The sequence below is a fragment of the Rhinolophus sinicus genome, linkage group LG10 (genome assembly GCF_036562045.2).
Source record: "Rhinolophus sinicus isolate RSC01 linkage group LG10, ASM3656204v1, whole genome shotgun sequence".
Classification (NCBI taxonomy): domain Eukaryota; kingdom Metazoa; phylum Chordata; class Mammalia; order Chiroptera; family Rhinolophidae; genus Rhinolophus; species Rhinolophus sinicus.
Window position 1 is genome coordinate 5328630 of NC_133759.1, and position 13979 is coordinate 5342608.

Genomic DNA, 13979 nt, shown 5'->3' on the forward strand with positions numbered 1-13979 from the left:
TAGTAGGATTTCCAGTATGATGTAGAAAAGCAGTGATCTTGATCTTGATTTTAGCAGGAAAACTTTGAGTTTCTCACCATTAAGTATAATGTTAACTCTGTTTTCTTGTAGATGTTCTTTGTCTAATTGAAGAAGTTCTCCTCCATTTCCATTTTGCTGAGAGTTTTTAATCGTGGGTGTTGGGTTTTGTTAGTCTTTTTCTGCATCGTTGATATGATCATGTGATTTTTCTGATTTGTTGAAGTAATGAATTAAGTTATCTTAAAATGTAAATCAGCCTTACACAGCTGGAATACATCTTACTTGGTTGTGGTGTATAATTTTTTATACATTATGGGATTTGATTTGCTAATATATTTTTAAATTAAATTTATTGGGGTGACATTGGATAGTAACATAAGTTTTAAGTATAGAATTCTGTAATACATCAGCTGTATATGGCATTGTATGCGCACCGCCCAAAGTTGAGTCTCTTTCCATCATCATATATTTGACCCCTTTTATCCTCTTCATCCTTTCCCTACCTGTCTTTTCCTCTAGTAACAACCATACGGTTGTCTATGTCTGTGAGTCTGTTTGTTGCTTTCTGTTTTATATCCCACATACGAGTGAAATCATGTGGTTCTTGTTCTTTTCCGTCTGACTTTAGTTTGATTTGCTGATGTCCTGTTGAGGAGTTTTACATCTATGTTCGTGAGAGATGTTGGTCTGGAGTTTTCATTTTGTGTAATGTCTATTTCGAGTGCTGGTATTAGGGTAATGATGACATAAAATAAACTAGGAAGTATTTTATTTGCTTCTGTCATCTGGAAGAGATTGTAGAGAATTGATATAATTTCTTTTTTAAATGTTTGGTAGAATTTAGCAGTGAACCCATCTGGGCCTGGTGCTTATTGTTTTGGAAAGTTATTATTGATTCAATTTCTTTAATAGCTATAGGCCTATTCAGATTGTCTATTCCTTCTTGTGTACATTTTAATTCAGCAAATTGTGTCTTTCAAGGAGTTAATTGGTCTATTTCATCTCTTATCAAATTTGTGGGTATAGAGTTGCTCATTTTTTTAACGTCCATGGGATCTGTTGTGATGTCCCTTCTTTCATATCTGATACCAGTAATTTGTGTCCTCTTTTTTTTTTTTTCCCTTAGTTAGCCTGGCCAGAGGTTTAGCAATTTTATTGATCTTTTCAAAGAATCAGCTTTTGGCTTCATTGATTTTCTGTATTAATTTTCTGTCTCCAATTACTTTGATTTCTATTCTGATTTCTATTACTTTTCTTCTGCTTCCTTTGGTTTAATTTGCTCTTCTTTTTCTAGTTTCCTAAGGTGGAAGCTTAGGTGGTTGTTTGTAGATCTTTTCTAAATGTATGTATTCAGTACTATAAATGTCTGTGTGCCGCTTTTGCTGCATCCCACAAATTTTTATAAGTTGTATTCATTTTCATTTTATTCGAAGTATTTTTTAACTTGAGATTTTTTCTTTGACCCATGTGTTATTTAGAAATGTGTTGTTTACTCTCCAAGTGTTTCGTCATTTTCTAGCTATTTTTCTAATAATTGCTTTCTAGTTTTTTTCCATTGTGTGCTGAGAGCAAACATTGTATGATTTCTATTCTACATTTATTAAGGTGTGTTTTATGGCCTAGAATGTAGTCTTTGTTGGTGAATGTTCCATGTGAGCTTGAGAAGAATGTGTATTCAGTTGTTGGACGAAGTAGTCTGTAGATGTTCGTTATATCTAATTGATTGCTGGTGTTGGTGAGTTCAACTGTGTCCTTACTGATTTTCTGCCTGCTGTATCTATTTCTGATAGAGGGGTGTTTAAGTCTCCAGTTGTGATAGTGGATTCATTGATTTCCCCTTCTAGTTCTATCACAGATTTTGATGCTCTGTTGTTAGGCGCATATTAAGGATTGTTGTTTTCTTGGAGAATTGATCCCCTCCCTTTGTCATTATATAATGCCCTTCTTTATCCCTTATAACTTTCCTTTGTCGGAAGTGTGCTATCTCTGAAATTAATATATTAGGTTGGTGCAAAAGTAATTGCAGTTTTTGCAATTATTTTCAATCTTTTAAACTGCAGTTACTTTTGCACCAACCTAATAGCTCACCAACCTAATAGCTACCCCAGTTTTCTTTTGATTCATGTTATCATGGTATATCTTTTTCTGTCCATTTATTTTTAATCTGTGTGTCTTTATATTTAATGTAGGTTTCTTGTGGAAAACATATAGTTGTCTTTTTCTTGATCCACTCTGATAACATCTGTCTTCTAATTGATACATTCCAAGTGATCATTGATATAGTCAGATTGATATCTATCAATTGTTACTGTTTTCTATTTGTTGCCTTTGTTCTTTGTTCCTATTTATGTCTTCCACTCTTTCTGCTTTTTGTGGTTTTAATTGAGCATTTTATAGGATTCCACTCTCCTTTATTACCATATTAGTTATACTTCCTTTTTTCAGTTTTTTCAGCGGTTGCCCTAGAGGTTGCAATACACATTTATAAGTGATCCAAGTCGACTTTCAAATAACACTCTACCTCTTCACAGGTAGTGTAAGTACTCATGATAACAGTATAATCTTAATTCTATGGTAACATAATCCAAATTTTCCCCTCTTGTCCCTTGTTTCATTGCTGTCATTCATGTCACTTATATATGAACATACTTAATTAAGCATTTATGTACACGCACAGACTAGTCATACATAACTGAATACATTGTTGCTATTGCTATTTTGAAAAAACTATCAGCTCAATTAAGAAGAAAAAATTTCTTAGTCTACCTTCACTTATTTCTTCTTTAATGTTATTTTATATAGATCAGAGTTTTGACCTTGATCATTTTCCTTTTCTCTGAAGAATTTCTCTTAACATTTCTTGCAATGCAGGGCTACTGGCAACAAATTCCCCTGATTTTTGTTTGTCTGAAAAAGTATTTCTCTTTCACTTTTGAAGGATAATTTCACAGGGGACAGAAGTCTAGGTTGGTGGGTTTCGTCTCTCAACACTTTAAACATTTCACTCCAGTATCTTCTTGCTTGCATGGTGTCTGAGAGAAGTGGAATATAATTTTTATCTTTGTTCTTGTATAGGTAAGGTGTTTTGCCCACCTCTGGCTTTTTTCAGGATTTTTTCTTTGTCTTTGATTTTCTATAGTTTGAAAATGATATGCCTAGGTTTTTAAAAACTTTTTTTTTTTTTGGCTTTTGTCCTCCTTTGTGTTCTCAGCTTCTTGGATCTGTGGTTTGGTGTCTGACGTTAATTTGGGAGAAATTTTCGGTCATTACTGTTTCAAATATTTATTCTATTTCTTTCTCCTTTCTTCTAGAATTCCCATTATGAGTATGCTACTTCTTTTATAGTCCTTGGATATTCTGTTCTGTATTTTTAGCTGTTTGCTCTCTTTGCTTTTCAGTTTTGGTGGTGTGTATCGAGATATTCTCAAGCTCAGAGATTCTTGCCTTAACTGAGTCCTGTGTGCTGATAAAGCCCATCAAAGGCATTCTTCATTTGTGTCACTGTGTTTTTGATCGCTAGCATTTCTTTTTGGTTCTTTCTTAGCATTTCCATTTCTCTGTTTTTATTGCCCATTTGTTGTTGTTATTCATCAGAGAACCCTTAGCATCTTAATCATAGTTGTTTTAAATTCCCGTTCTGATGATCCTTGCCATATCTGAGTCTGGTTCTGATGTTTGCTCTGTCTCTTCAAACTATTTTTTCCCCCCTTTTTGTATGTCTTATTTTTTCTTGTCAGCCAGCCCTGATGTGCTGGATAAAAGAAACTCCTGTAAATAGGCCTTTAGTAACGTGGTGGTGATCTGTTGGGGGGTGGGGTTGGGGGGGAATGTCCTAGAGTTCTGTGAGTAGGACTCAGTCTTTCAGTGAGTCTGTCCCTCTGTACTGTGAACTTCACTTGTGCTCCTCAGGTTTGTCTATCCCCTTTCCATGGGACAGAATGGCTAGAATAGGCTGGACATGGGTATTTATTTCCCTTCCCCCAGGTCAGTTAGGTTCTGATAAAGTCCCAGCAGGTTAGGCTCTTGTTAAATAGTTTTTCCTAAGGGCAGCCTTGATAAGAACAAAGTGCTCTGATGTATTTCCAAAGGGTTCAGTTTCTCCTTCCCTGCTGGAAGCACACGGGAATTTTTCTGATAGTCACCATGAGAACCTGGTCAAGCTCCTGGCAGTAAAACTCAAAAATAAGTATGGGGGCCCAGACGACTGGGTCCCCTGGAATTTTTACCTCTCGGACTTCCCTTAGAATTTTCTCCAGCAGTTCCTCGGTCATAGTTCAGGTTCCCTGCCTTGGTGCTGGTTCCTGTGGAGGTTTGTGCCCCTGGGTTCTGCTCTGACAAGATGAAGTTCTCTGCATTTGGACTATTGGTCTGCTCAGTTCTGGGGGCAATGGTTTGCCCTGTGACCCTACCTCTCTGTCGAGTCTAAGAAGAGCCGTTGATTTTCTCGTTTGTTCAGCTTTTTACTTGTTAGGATGGAGTGGTGACTTCCAGCTTACATGTCAGACTGGAAACCAGAAGCAGTACCATAATTTTTAAAACACCGTATTTATTATAAAGAACAATTAGGCTCTAGAGTTTAAACCACTTCACCAAATGCTGCCAGGGATTTCTAGTGTAGAAAGGATTTCCTTTCATGCTTTCTGGTGGCATGGACTGCAGGGTCCTTCATGATCTTTTTGGTTTCATGGATGAGAGGAGCTGGTAATGTTTAAAGCTCATGTGAGTAATGAGATGTAGGTAGGAGGACGAGGTCTTCAGATGGATACTTGATTGAGACCTTTGATTTATTTGTGACATGGATCTTCATGTTTTCTTAAGTGCTGTACTACTTATCTTGTACATGTTGCTGGTCTTTCTTGGTACCAGAGCTTGCAAGTGGTGTTAGATCCTCCTAATGTTGCTTGGTGGCTTTGGGTCGGTTTCGTAATAGTGTCTGTTCTTTATTCTTGTGACCTTTTGTTACCTCAGATGCCCCCTCCCTTAATGCATACTCTGTTCCACTTTAGCTGTCCTGAAACAAGATGTGGTTTATCCTTGAGTAGATACAGAGGTGAGGTTGTCACGTTGTTGGTATATTACAGGGGAACTGGGGGCTGTAGTCCGTCTTATCCTCCATGGGTTCATTCATTACTACCCCTGTCACTACCAGATTCCGGTTCTGTCTCAAGCGTCTTGTTACATGTTGAACTGTAAATCTGAAGCAAAAACTGGTTTATTTTAATAGTTACATGCTTGCAGTTTATGAGGCAGTGGGCAGTTGTCGTCTCTGGGGACTGTCACGTGGGTCCAAGTGATTGATACCCAGTGTCTGTCTTTGAGAAGGAGGTCAAGAAAAGAAGTTAGCATTGCCCTAGACACCTTGGGAGCTGGAGGGCTTTTGGGGTTGGCCTCATTCTTCTTGCAGACATGGAGTGAGGTGAGGTGACCGTTTGGTGGTGGCTGTGGAATCAAGAGACCGCTGTAAAGGAACAACTGAAGTGCTCCTCTCTGCTCAAGCCGCCCTCTGCAGGGAGGCTTGGGTCAGAGAAAAGACTGGTCCTTCTCCTGTGGTACTATTTCACTTTCCTTTGGAGAGGTGAAGGGAGATACCTGTTAAAAGGGGGCTAGGGTGGTCGTTAGGACTTCTGACTCTGACGCAGGAAGGAAAAATAGAAGTTTCTTTGGCCTGGGCAGAAGGGCAAGAGTGGCAGGCTCACGAGGGCCCAAGGAGTGGTCCGAGGCCCAGTCTGTGGAGAAGCCCGAACACTTTCGGGCTTGGAGAAGACGAGGTGTGTTGGTCAGATGTGTAATGCTGGTGAATTAACACTGCTTCTGGATTTCTCAGGATCAAGGCACATTTCACTGTAGACTGACAGCACAGTTCTTATGGGTCATCTGGTGCATTTCACTTGAACGACATTTATTTGAGAACTGTTTTTACTCTTAAGCCCTTGGTATTTTGATTTCTGATTTAGAGATGTTTTAGTTGGATGAGACAGTATTTTTAAAGCAGGTTTGCTTTGTAACCTTCATTCTGTTGATTCACATCCTCCTAGAATCTTGCAGTCATGTTCCGCTGTATTGACCATCTCCATATTTCTCCTCCTCACCTCTTCCCTGTGCCAGCCACACACACACACACACATACACACACACACACACACGTATATGTGTTTGTGTGTGTATATATATATATATTTTTTTTAACTCACTTTCCTGTGTGTGCTTCCCCTAATTTTAAAACTAGAGATTTCATTTTCATACAAGTCATTTGCTATTTAAAGTTTTGTCCTAGTCTAGATGTCCGCTCTCATGTCTTCTCGGATGTCCCAGGTGTGACTTACATGGCTCGGGGATATAGGCACCTGTGAGCAACACCATTGAATTTGCCTTTTCACCTTAGCTAAACAAACTCAGAGGCCTGAATGGTCCGCTGCCATCTGATAAAATGGTCCAGCATCAAGTGCCTGTATAAACGGTTATCTATTTTATTTACTTAAAAAGCTTTACTGAGATATAATGTACATACCATAAAATGGTTGTCTTTTGCCCTTATGTTTAGATAAGTTTGGAGGTTAACAAGAAGGAATGAACTGTACCGTTATATAATATGAGACATACACAAGGTATTGACATCTATGGATGTTTGCTTCCTGCGGCTGCTAGTCTGTCTGCCTCCAGGCATTTGATGAGAGCAGAGCTAAGCCAGTCACTTATCAAAGCTCATCTCATCCATTGGAATTTTGGTATCTGTATTGTTCTTAATAATCAATTCAGTCAACTTTGATACTGGCTTTTAGGAAAATTACAAAACCAAAGATTAGTAATTGATCATTGTTCCTAGATTTTGAAAAGCCAGTACTTTTCAACTAGTTGTAGTTAACCGTAAATTTATATTTAAAAAGCAATTGTTCCTAGATTTTGAAAAGCCAGTACTTTTCAACTAGTTGTAGTTAACCGTAAATTTATATTTAAAAAGCAAGGGAATAATGCTCTTTTTTCTCCACTCCATTTTGGAATCTGGGACACACTGTGTGCTGCTTCCTGTGTGTTCTCCACTGCCTAGAAGCGGATGGTAAGAGTCTTTACTGATTACACACCTGCTGTAAGCCTGGTCAGGGATTCCTGAAAGGCCGTTTTTCCCCCTAAAAAATTTAAGACATGCGTGAGTTAGATTCTGCTAGTGAGAAAAAAAAAACACACAAGCATTTATGACTCTGAAATGAACCTGTAGCTTTTAAGGATCGTTAATACCAGGAACGAATGTCAAAAGGAGGAAAAGCAGGAGTTTAAAACTTGCAAAATATGACATGTTGAAATATCAAGACAGCAGGCTCAAGTTTTAATTACATTTTTTGAAAAGTTATTCTGCTATTCTAGTTTTTAGATTAACTTCTTAAAGTATGACCAGAGATTTGGTTTTCTAAGAGATTGGTTGTATTTTTGAAGGCAATATAGGCTAAAAGCTATTTCTCGTGAAAAATAGACATGTATTTAAGAAAAATTTTGAATCATCTAGAAACAAATACTGCACTAATTTAAAAGATCACGTTGTTTAAGTCCTAGAGAACAAGACAGTTGGATGTAGCAGAGAAGGTCACACTGGAGTCACCTTTTTGGTTCTGTCATTGGGAGTCTGTGGCTAGGGTACCTGTTATTACAGAAAAGCAGAATTCAGAACTAGAAGGTACTTCAGAAGTCACCTTGTGCGTCTTGGTTCTTCATTAGGGGTGCATTTCACAGTTCCTGGGAACCTTTTTAAAATCCACCTGGGTGAGCTTCATTTTGTAAAGATTGGTTTTATGGACCCTGGGTGGGGTTTAGGTATGTGTATTTTGGAAAACGGTTTTCCATTAGTACTCCTATCTAAGTAGGAGCTACTGACTTAATTAAACCACCTCGTTTAACAAGAAGTTGACAGTCAGAGAAGTTGACATTAAGTAGATGTTCAGTAAATGGTTGTGCTTCTTTTGTGATTGTGTAACGTGGGCACCATACGGAGCTCTGGAAGGGATAGGACCATAGAGAGCTGGAAAGACTGGCCACGGGCAGGGGGAGGGGATTGCAGTAGGTGAGCACAGTGAAGAGTGGATGGGGAGTGCTGGGGACCCCCGATTTGTGGGGAATAGTCAGCTGGGTGTGAAGCCGGAGAAATGGGAGACGTAAAAGATGTTTGGAGAAGTGTGGAAAAGGTGCTAAGTTCTAGGGGTGCTTTGAGTTCAGTTTTAGAATTACGGATTTTAAGTTTCTGTGCTACAGGTGGATAGAGTTGTCTAATGAGAGTTCAAGATTTATGAATGAGAGGAAACCTGAAGGCAGAAATAAAAGCTGTAGGAACCCCGATGTGTGGAAGAGCAGATGTAGAAGCTATTAGGGAAAGGTCAGGTCAGCAGACCGTGGGGAGGCGGAGATTGGTTAGTGTCAGTCACTGTGGAGAAGCCCTGTGGTTGGCCATCCAGGACTTCTTTTTCCGTTGGGAAGGTTTCAGTTGTTGTAATGGGAACAACAAACGAACACTCATTGGACACTTAGTATGTCCCAGGCACTGACCTAAGAGCTCCTATACACACGTGCATGTGCATTTCCCCCTTTAAGTTCTAGCAGCAACCCTATGAGGTTAAGTAAATCGCTCAGTCAAGTCGTACTGCCAGTAGAGGTTGGGTTCACGAAGACAGCCTGGCTCCCAGGCACACACTGTTAGCTGCTCCGTGTGCAGTGGTGTGGGCAGGAGCCAGACTGTGACAGAGGAAGAGAGGCAGAGTGAGTGGACGCGTGGGCAAGTGACAGCTGAATACCTGGAGGTGCAGGAACGGGGTTTAGATGACCCTTGTCACAAGTCCATAGGGGGAAAGAACTAAAGTCTGTCTATGTTGAGAAGTTGTTAGGTTTGGGGATGTTGACCTTCTTCAGAGAAGGTGAGAAGCCAGTGAAGACAAGTGAGCGTGGATGTGAGAGGAGTGGGGATGAGAAAAGTGCAGCTTTGGTGACAAGGCCCTTGGGTGGCCTGAGTCCAGAGCAGGAATGGAGGGTGGGCTTGCTTCCTCCAGGGCTGAAGTCAGGTGTAGATGTGGAGAGGGGACCGGAGGGCCGCGGAGGGCGTTCGTGTCATGACCTGAGGTCTGTCCGGGAGGGGTGTGGGCTGGTTGGGGCCGTGGTGACCATGACATCAGCTTAAGGAGGGATGGAGAAGAGTTTTGGAATTCTTTCTGTAGGGAAATTTAGTAGTTTAAAACCGCCTGGCCCTGAATTCCTGTAATTTTGTTTTCAAGCCCTAAAAGAGAAGCCTTAGAGAAAAAAGACAAAACCATTCCTGGATCCCAAACTATCTAAATGTTGCTGGAGTTGAGTCAGGATTCTAGCAAGATTTCCTTTTTTCATTAAGTACTAAATTTTAGTTTTTCCTTTTTTTCACCACTCATTAAGGAAGCTTTATTCTTTAGATATGAAGGAGCGGGTTCATGTTACCAACCAGGTACTTCAACCAAGAACGCTCCTAAAATAGCTTCCTGGACTCGTCTGGGTTCCACCACAGAGTTAGATTCTGACACACTTTGGACAGATCTTGTGAGCCTGCGTTTCATGGTCCAGGTTTCAGATTTAAAATTAAGAAAGTGAGCTGGTAGCCATATCCATGTGTAACAAGATGCACGCTAGGCCAGCACTGGCCATTAAGTAGAGCAAGTGATGTGTTGTATGTGAGACTCAGGGAGCTCTCCCCTCCTCCCCATGTCCCCTCCCTGGTCACCGAGGTCCTCATGGCCTTCTGGGAAAGACACACTGTTCTTCTGCTACAAGGTTAGGTAAAGTTTGGCTTTGTAGGCGCCTGGAAGAATTTGGAACGGTATCTGTAGTTCAAAGCTTGGGCCCTGGTTGACCTATTTTCTAGGATTGCTCTTGACTTGGGAGCTTATTTCTCCTGGGTCAGCGAGGTTTTGATGTTTTTAGAAATGAAAGAGAATGGTCTTCCTAAATGTGTGGGCTAATAGATGCCTGTGGGAACAGTTTAACCTTCACGTGGGTGAAGGCTTCGGGTGCAGGTGATGCATAGCCCAGGCTGTGGAAACAGTGGGCTTAGGCCACTACATTAGGTGTACACACGCACGCACGCACGCACGCACGCACGCACGCACGTACGTTACTGGCTATTTAAAGGGGTCAGTATTTCCCATAGTAGCTGCCAGAAATGGTTGAATAGTCTGAAAGACTGGTTCAAACATCACATCAAAAAGTCTCTAAATGGTGGTTTCAGAATTAGCAAAAGTTCGTAAAGCAGAGCTGTTGGCCGGATGGAAGCCTAGTTTGACATTACAGCTCATGCACAGTGGCTGGATGCGTGAGTGACAGCAGCAGCACCTTTAAAAAGGTTGTAATGTTTTCTGCTTATATTGGGCTTGTTCTGTTTTGACTTTTGTTAGGCTGAAGTAGTAAATGAATTTCACATCTTATTTATTATTGCAGGAATTAGAATCCTTTTCCTACTGGCAAGGCTGACAGCTGATGTTGGAGCAGGGATAAGGGACTGAATGTTGGTCACATTTACTTGGCCACATTTAATTGGTTACTTTGATAACACCTGCCATCCTTATCAAAGCAAGGAGCTGTGTGTCCTCTCTTGCTTGAAGGGAAACAATTTGGATTCTGGTGCAAAATAGAACTGGCAGGTACCAGAATGGATCATTTACAAAGCCCAGGGTGCCTAGAGCCAGGCATTTTGTTTTCTCGTAGTTTCCCTGCCTTTGGGAAGTCCTCTTAAGAATGTAAGTTTGGACAGTTTGTGTAGCACACTGTGTATGTGTGGTGAGAGGCAGAGGGGAGGCTTATGACAGAAAATGGGGGTACCTGTTAGTGCCCTGTACTGTAAAGTCTGATTGTCGCGTGGCTCAGTCCCTGGACGCTCGCGATGGTGCTGCTAACCCACAGCCTTGGGTGTAAGATCAGGGCAAGAGCTTGAAGGCCTGGGAGCTGTGGACTCAGCAGCTGTGCTCTCCGTCTTGTTAAAGTGCTGCGTTGAGATGCCAGGTGGAAGCGTTTGTTCTAGTGCCTCAGTGATTGGATTGGTGTGGTTGATGCAAGAGACAGCACAGCCCCCTTGCGTTTGTTACTCGGTAGCTCGGAACCTAGAACGCCGATGGTGGAGACCTGTGAAGTGAGCTGTCTGTTTCTTTGGATAAGGCTGCGTGATCAGGAACGCCTCTGTGCGGTGACCGGTGACTCTTGTCTGAGGGGAGCTGTGTGTGTCCTGGGGGACGTGTGTGCCCGACTCAGCCTGCGCTGAGGAGTCTGTGCGGACATGACCACGCTCTGTTGACAGTTTCCTCCCTGTTCTTTGGGAAGGAGGGAAGACTCCCCATGTGGCCCACATGCTCAGGCCTCTGCGTGTCCTAATGGACCTCGTGCTGTCTTACCAGGAGGAGGAAGAGCAGGAGGAAGAAGATGATGATGAAGACGACGACGACACGGACGAGCTGGACGAGCTGGACACTGACCAGCTGCTGGAGGCGGAGCTGGAGGAGGACGACAACAATGAGAACGCCGGGGACGATGGGGACAATGACTTTTCTCCCTCTGACGAGGAGCTGGCCAACCTGCTAGAGGAGGGAGAGGACGGGGAGGACGAAGACTCCGATGCAGACGAGGAAGTGGAGCTGATCCTGGGGGACAGTAAGTGCAGGGCCGACCGCGGGCTAAGCCCTGGCGCCCACGGGGCCCTGTGCCCGTGACTGGCGAGGCGCCCCTCTGGCCCCTGGAGGAAAAGCAGCTTCCCTTCTCTGGTCTTCTGCTCTCCCATCAGAGGACGTAACCAAATGGCTTTTCTCTCTCATCTGGAAAACGGGCTGGATCACTTTTTCTGTAAAGGCCAGGCGGTAACTACTTTACGCTTTGTGGGCTCTTCCGTTGTAGTGAGAACGTAGCCACACACGCCCGCTCGGGACTGGCTGTGTTTAGCGGGTGAGCCTGCCTGAGGTTGGAAGGCCAGAGTGTAGTTCTTCCCGCGGGCAGAGCTGGCACCTTCAGGAGCCTGCCCCTGCTCCTTTGTAGGTGTAAAGAAATAAAAGCCCTCTGTGGAGGAGCCCTTTCCTGTCTGCTTTTGCCTAACGCCTCTTAAGGTCAGGGGACAGATGGTTTTAGTTTTGTTCCTTACCCCACCCCCCAATTCTAGGTTAGAAAAAACAAGCTCGTTTTTCCAGTAATTCCCATTAGGACAGCTCTCTGAAGTCAGGTTGTCCCTGACTATGCCAAGCAGCCCTCGTCAAACCAGCTAGTGGTTCTGAGTCCCCCAGCTCTGCAGCTGTACCCCGCATGTTTCCACAGGTTCGGCAGCGTCCCTGTGACGTGTGTCACTATTGACAGACTCTCTGGTCCTGGTTCTTCGTAGTGCTGCCCTGCCTGACGGGGGAGTCACCCCTGTGATGTCCGGCCATTTTTCACGCAGCTAACCTGGCCAGCATTCCCACAGCCATGGTGGGGATTGTGCCTGATATGGTGGCCACTCACCACATGTAGCCATTAAAACGTTAATACAGTTAAAAAATTCAGTTCCTCACTTTCATGTCCATTTTTAAAGTGCTCAGTAGCCGCATGCGGCTACCATATTGAACAGCACAGACAGGGAACACTTACATCATTCCAGAACATTCTATTGTGCTGGCCTAGGCTCAACAAATGCCAAGCCTCTCCATAGTAGATGTTTGGTTTTTATAATCATTGGTATTTGGTAGGAGAATGGGGGGGTGGTAGGAGGCAGGGGTGGCCGTGTATATTTACGCAGATATATAAATGATTCTGTTCCACAGTGACCTGAATCCATTTTCTTTGGGATAAATCTCATACTTGCTTTGAGCCCTCAAGATGGAAGGCAGCTGGCTTAGGGGGGACTTTCTTTCTTACAGAAGTTCTCCTGCCTAGTTGTATTTTGAGGAAGGTCTGTGGGGAGGGCATGTCTTGTATCTGCCCACCTGCTGTTTACCAGCTTCCGTATTTTCCACGTTGGAAGTTGAGGTGATTCAGTGGAGGACTTGCTTTGTCCCTGGCCGTGGTCAGAGAGCCAGGTCAAGAGTGGCTAAGGGGGCAAGGGACACATGACGGTACTGATCCAAGGGCAAGTTTACTAGACCTTTTTGTCATCTGAATAGTGACACACAGGGGCACAAGTTGTTTCCCTTAAATTACAAGCATTAAGTCGGTGTAAAAGTAATTGTGGTTTTTGCAATTTTTTCACCTTTTAAACCGCAATTCCTTTTACACCAGCCTGTTAAGTACGGTCGGCTAGGGAGCAGCTGGTGGTGGTGCTCCCGACCTAAGAGATCACTGAGTTTTCCATTCTTAATTTGAATATAGTCACTGAATTTGTATTTGGCTTGTAAAATTACTGCCTCCTTTATCCTTTAACTCTTTAATTTAGGAAACGTCTTCTTTAAAGCCCAAGAGAAAATCTGGAAAACCTTAATTCTATCAGCAATGAGAATGTTAACTTGGTGGGAAGATTTATGATGTGAAAATGCCATAATAGATGACAACTTGAGGACATTTTAGCTTGGGCTCTAGGATTGAGGTGACAGAGGTGGCATCTGAGGCACATACTCTGTTGCTGTTTTTATAGCGACCCCCAGCCGCTCGTGGCAGAGCAGACGGAGCCCGCTGTGCCCGTGGCTTCCTGGTGCCTCACCGCACACTGATCCTCCAGGGCAGTGGCTCCTGCTGTTGGGACTCACGGAACCCTTTTAGGACATGATGAGAGCCAGCGGGGGCAGGAGAGCACGGCCATGTGCCCCGCCTGACCTCGCATGGGTCCTGGATCTCAGGGACCAGGGGTCTCAGGCCCAGTGCAGAAGCCCAGCCCCAGGAAGAGCACCTCCACTCGGAGGTCTTTGTGCTTCTCTGTTCCAGTCAGTTCTGCCCCCAGAAGCCTGCGTGTTGTAAGAACAGCCAGTTAAATGTTGCATCAACACTGTGCATGTAGATCTAGATGCCTTGGCCTC

At 43.2% G+C, this 13979-nt stretch overlaps 1 protein-coding gene across 1 annotated transcript in view; it reads left to right on the forward strand.

Annotated features, from left to right (window-relative positions):
* The window catches only part of DCAF1 (DDB1 and CUL4 associated factor 1), a 74562-nt gene that overhangs the window by 57986 nt on the left and 2597 nt on the right, over positions 1 to 13979 (forward strand). Inside the window, exon 23 of the mRNA XM_074312257.1 lies at positions 11409 to 11661. Within this exon, the coding sequence (XP_074168358.1) occupies positions 11409 to 11661 (253 nt within the window). The remainder of the gene's footprint in view (positions 1 to 11408; positions 11662 to 13979) is intronic.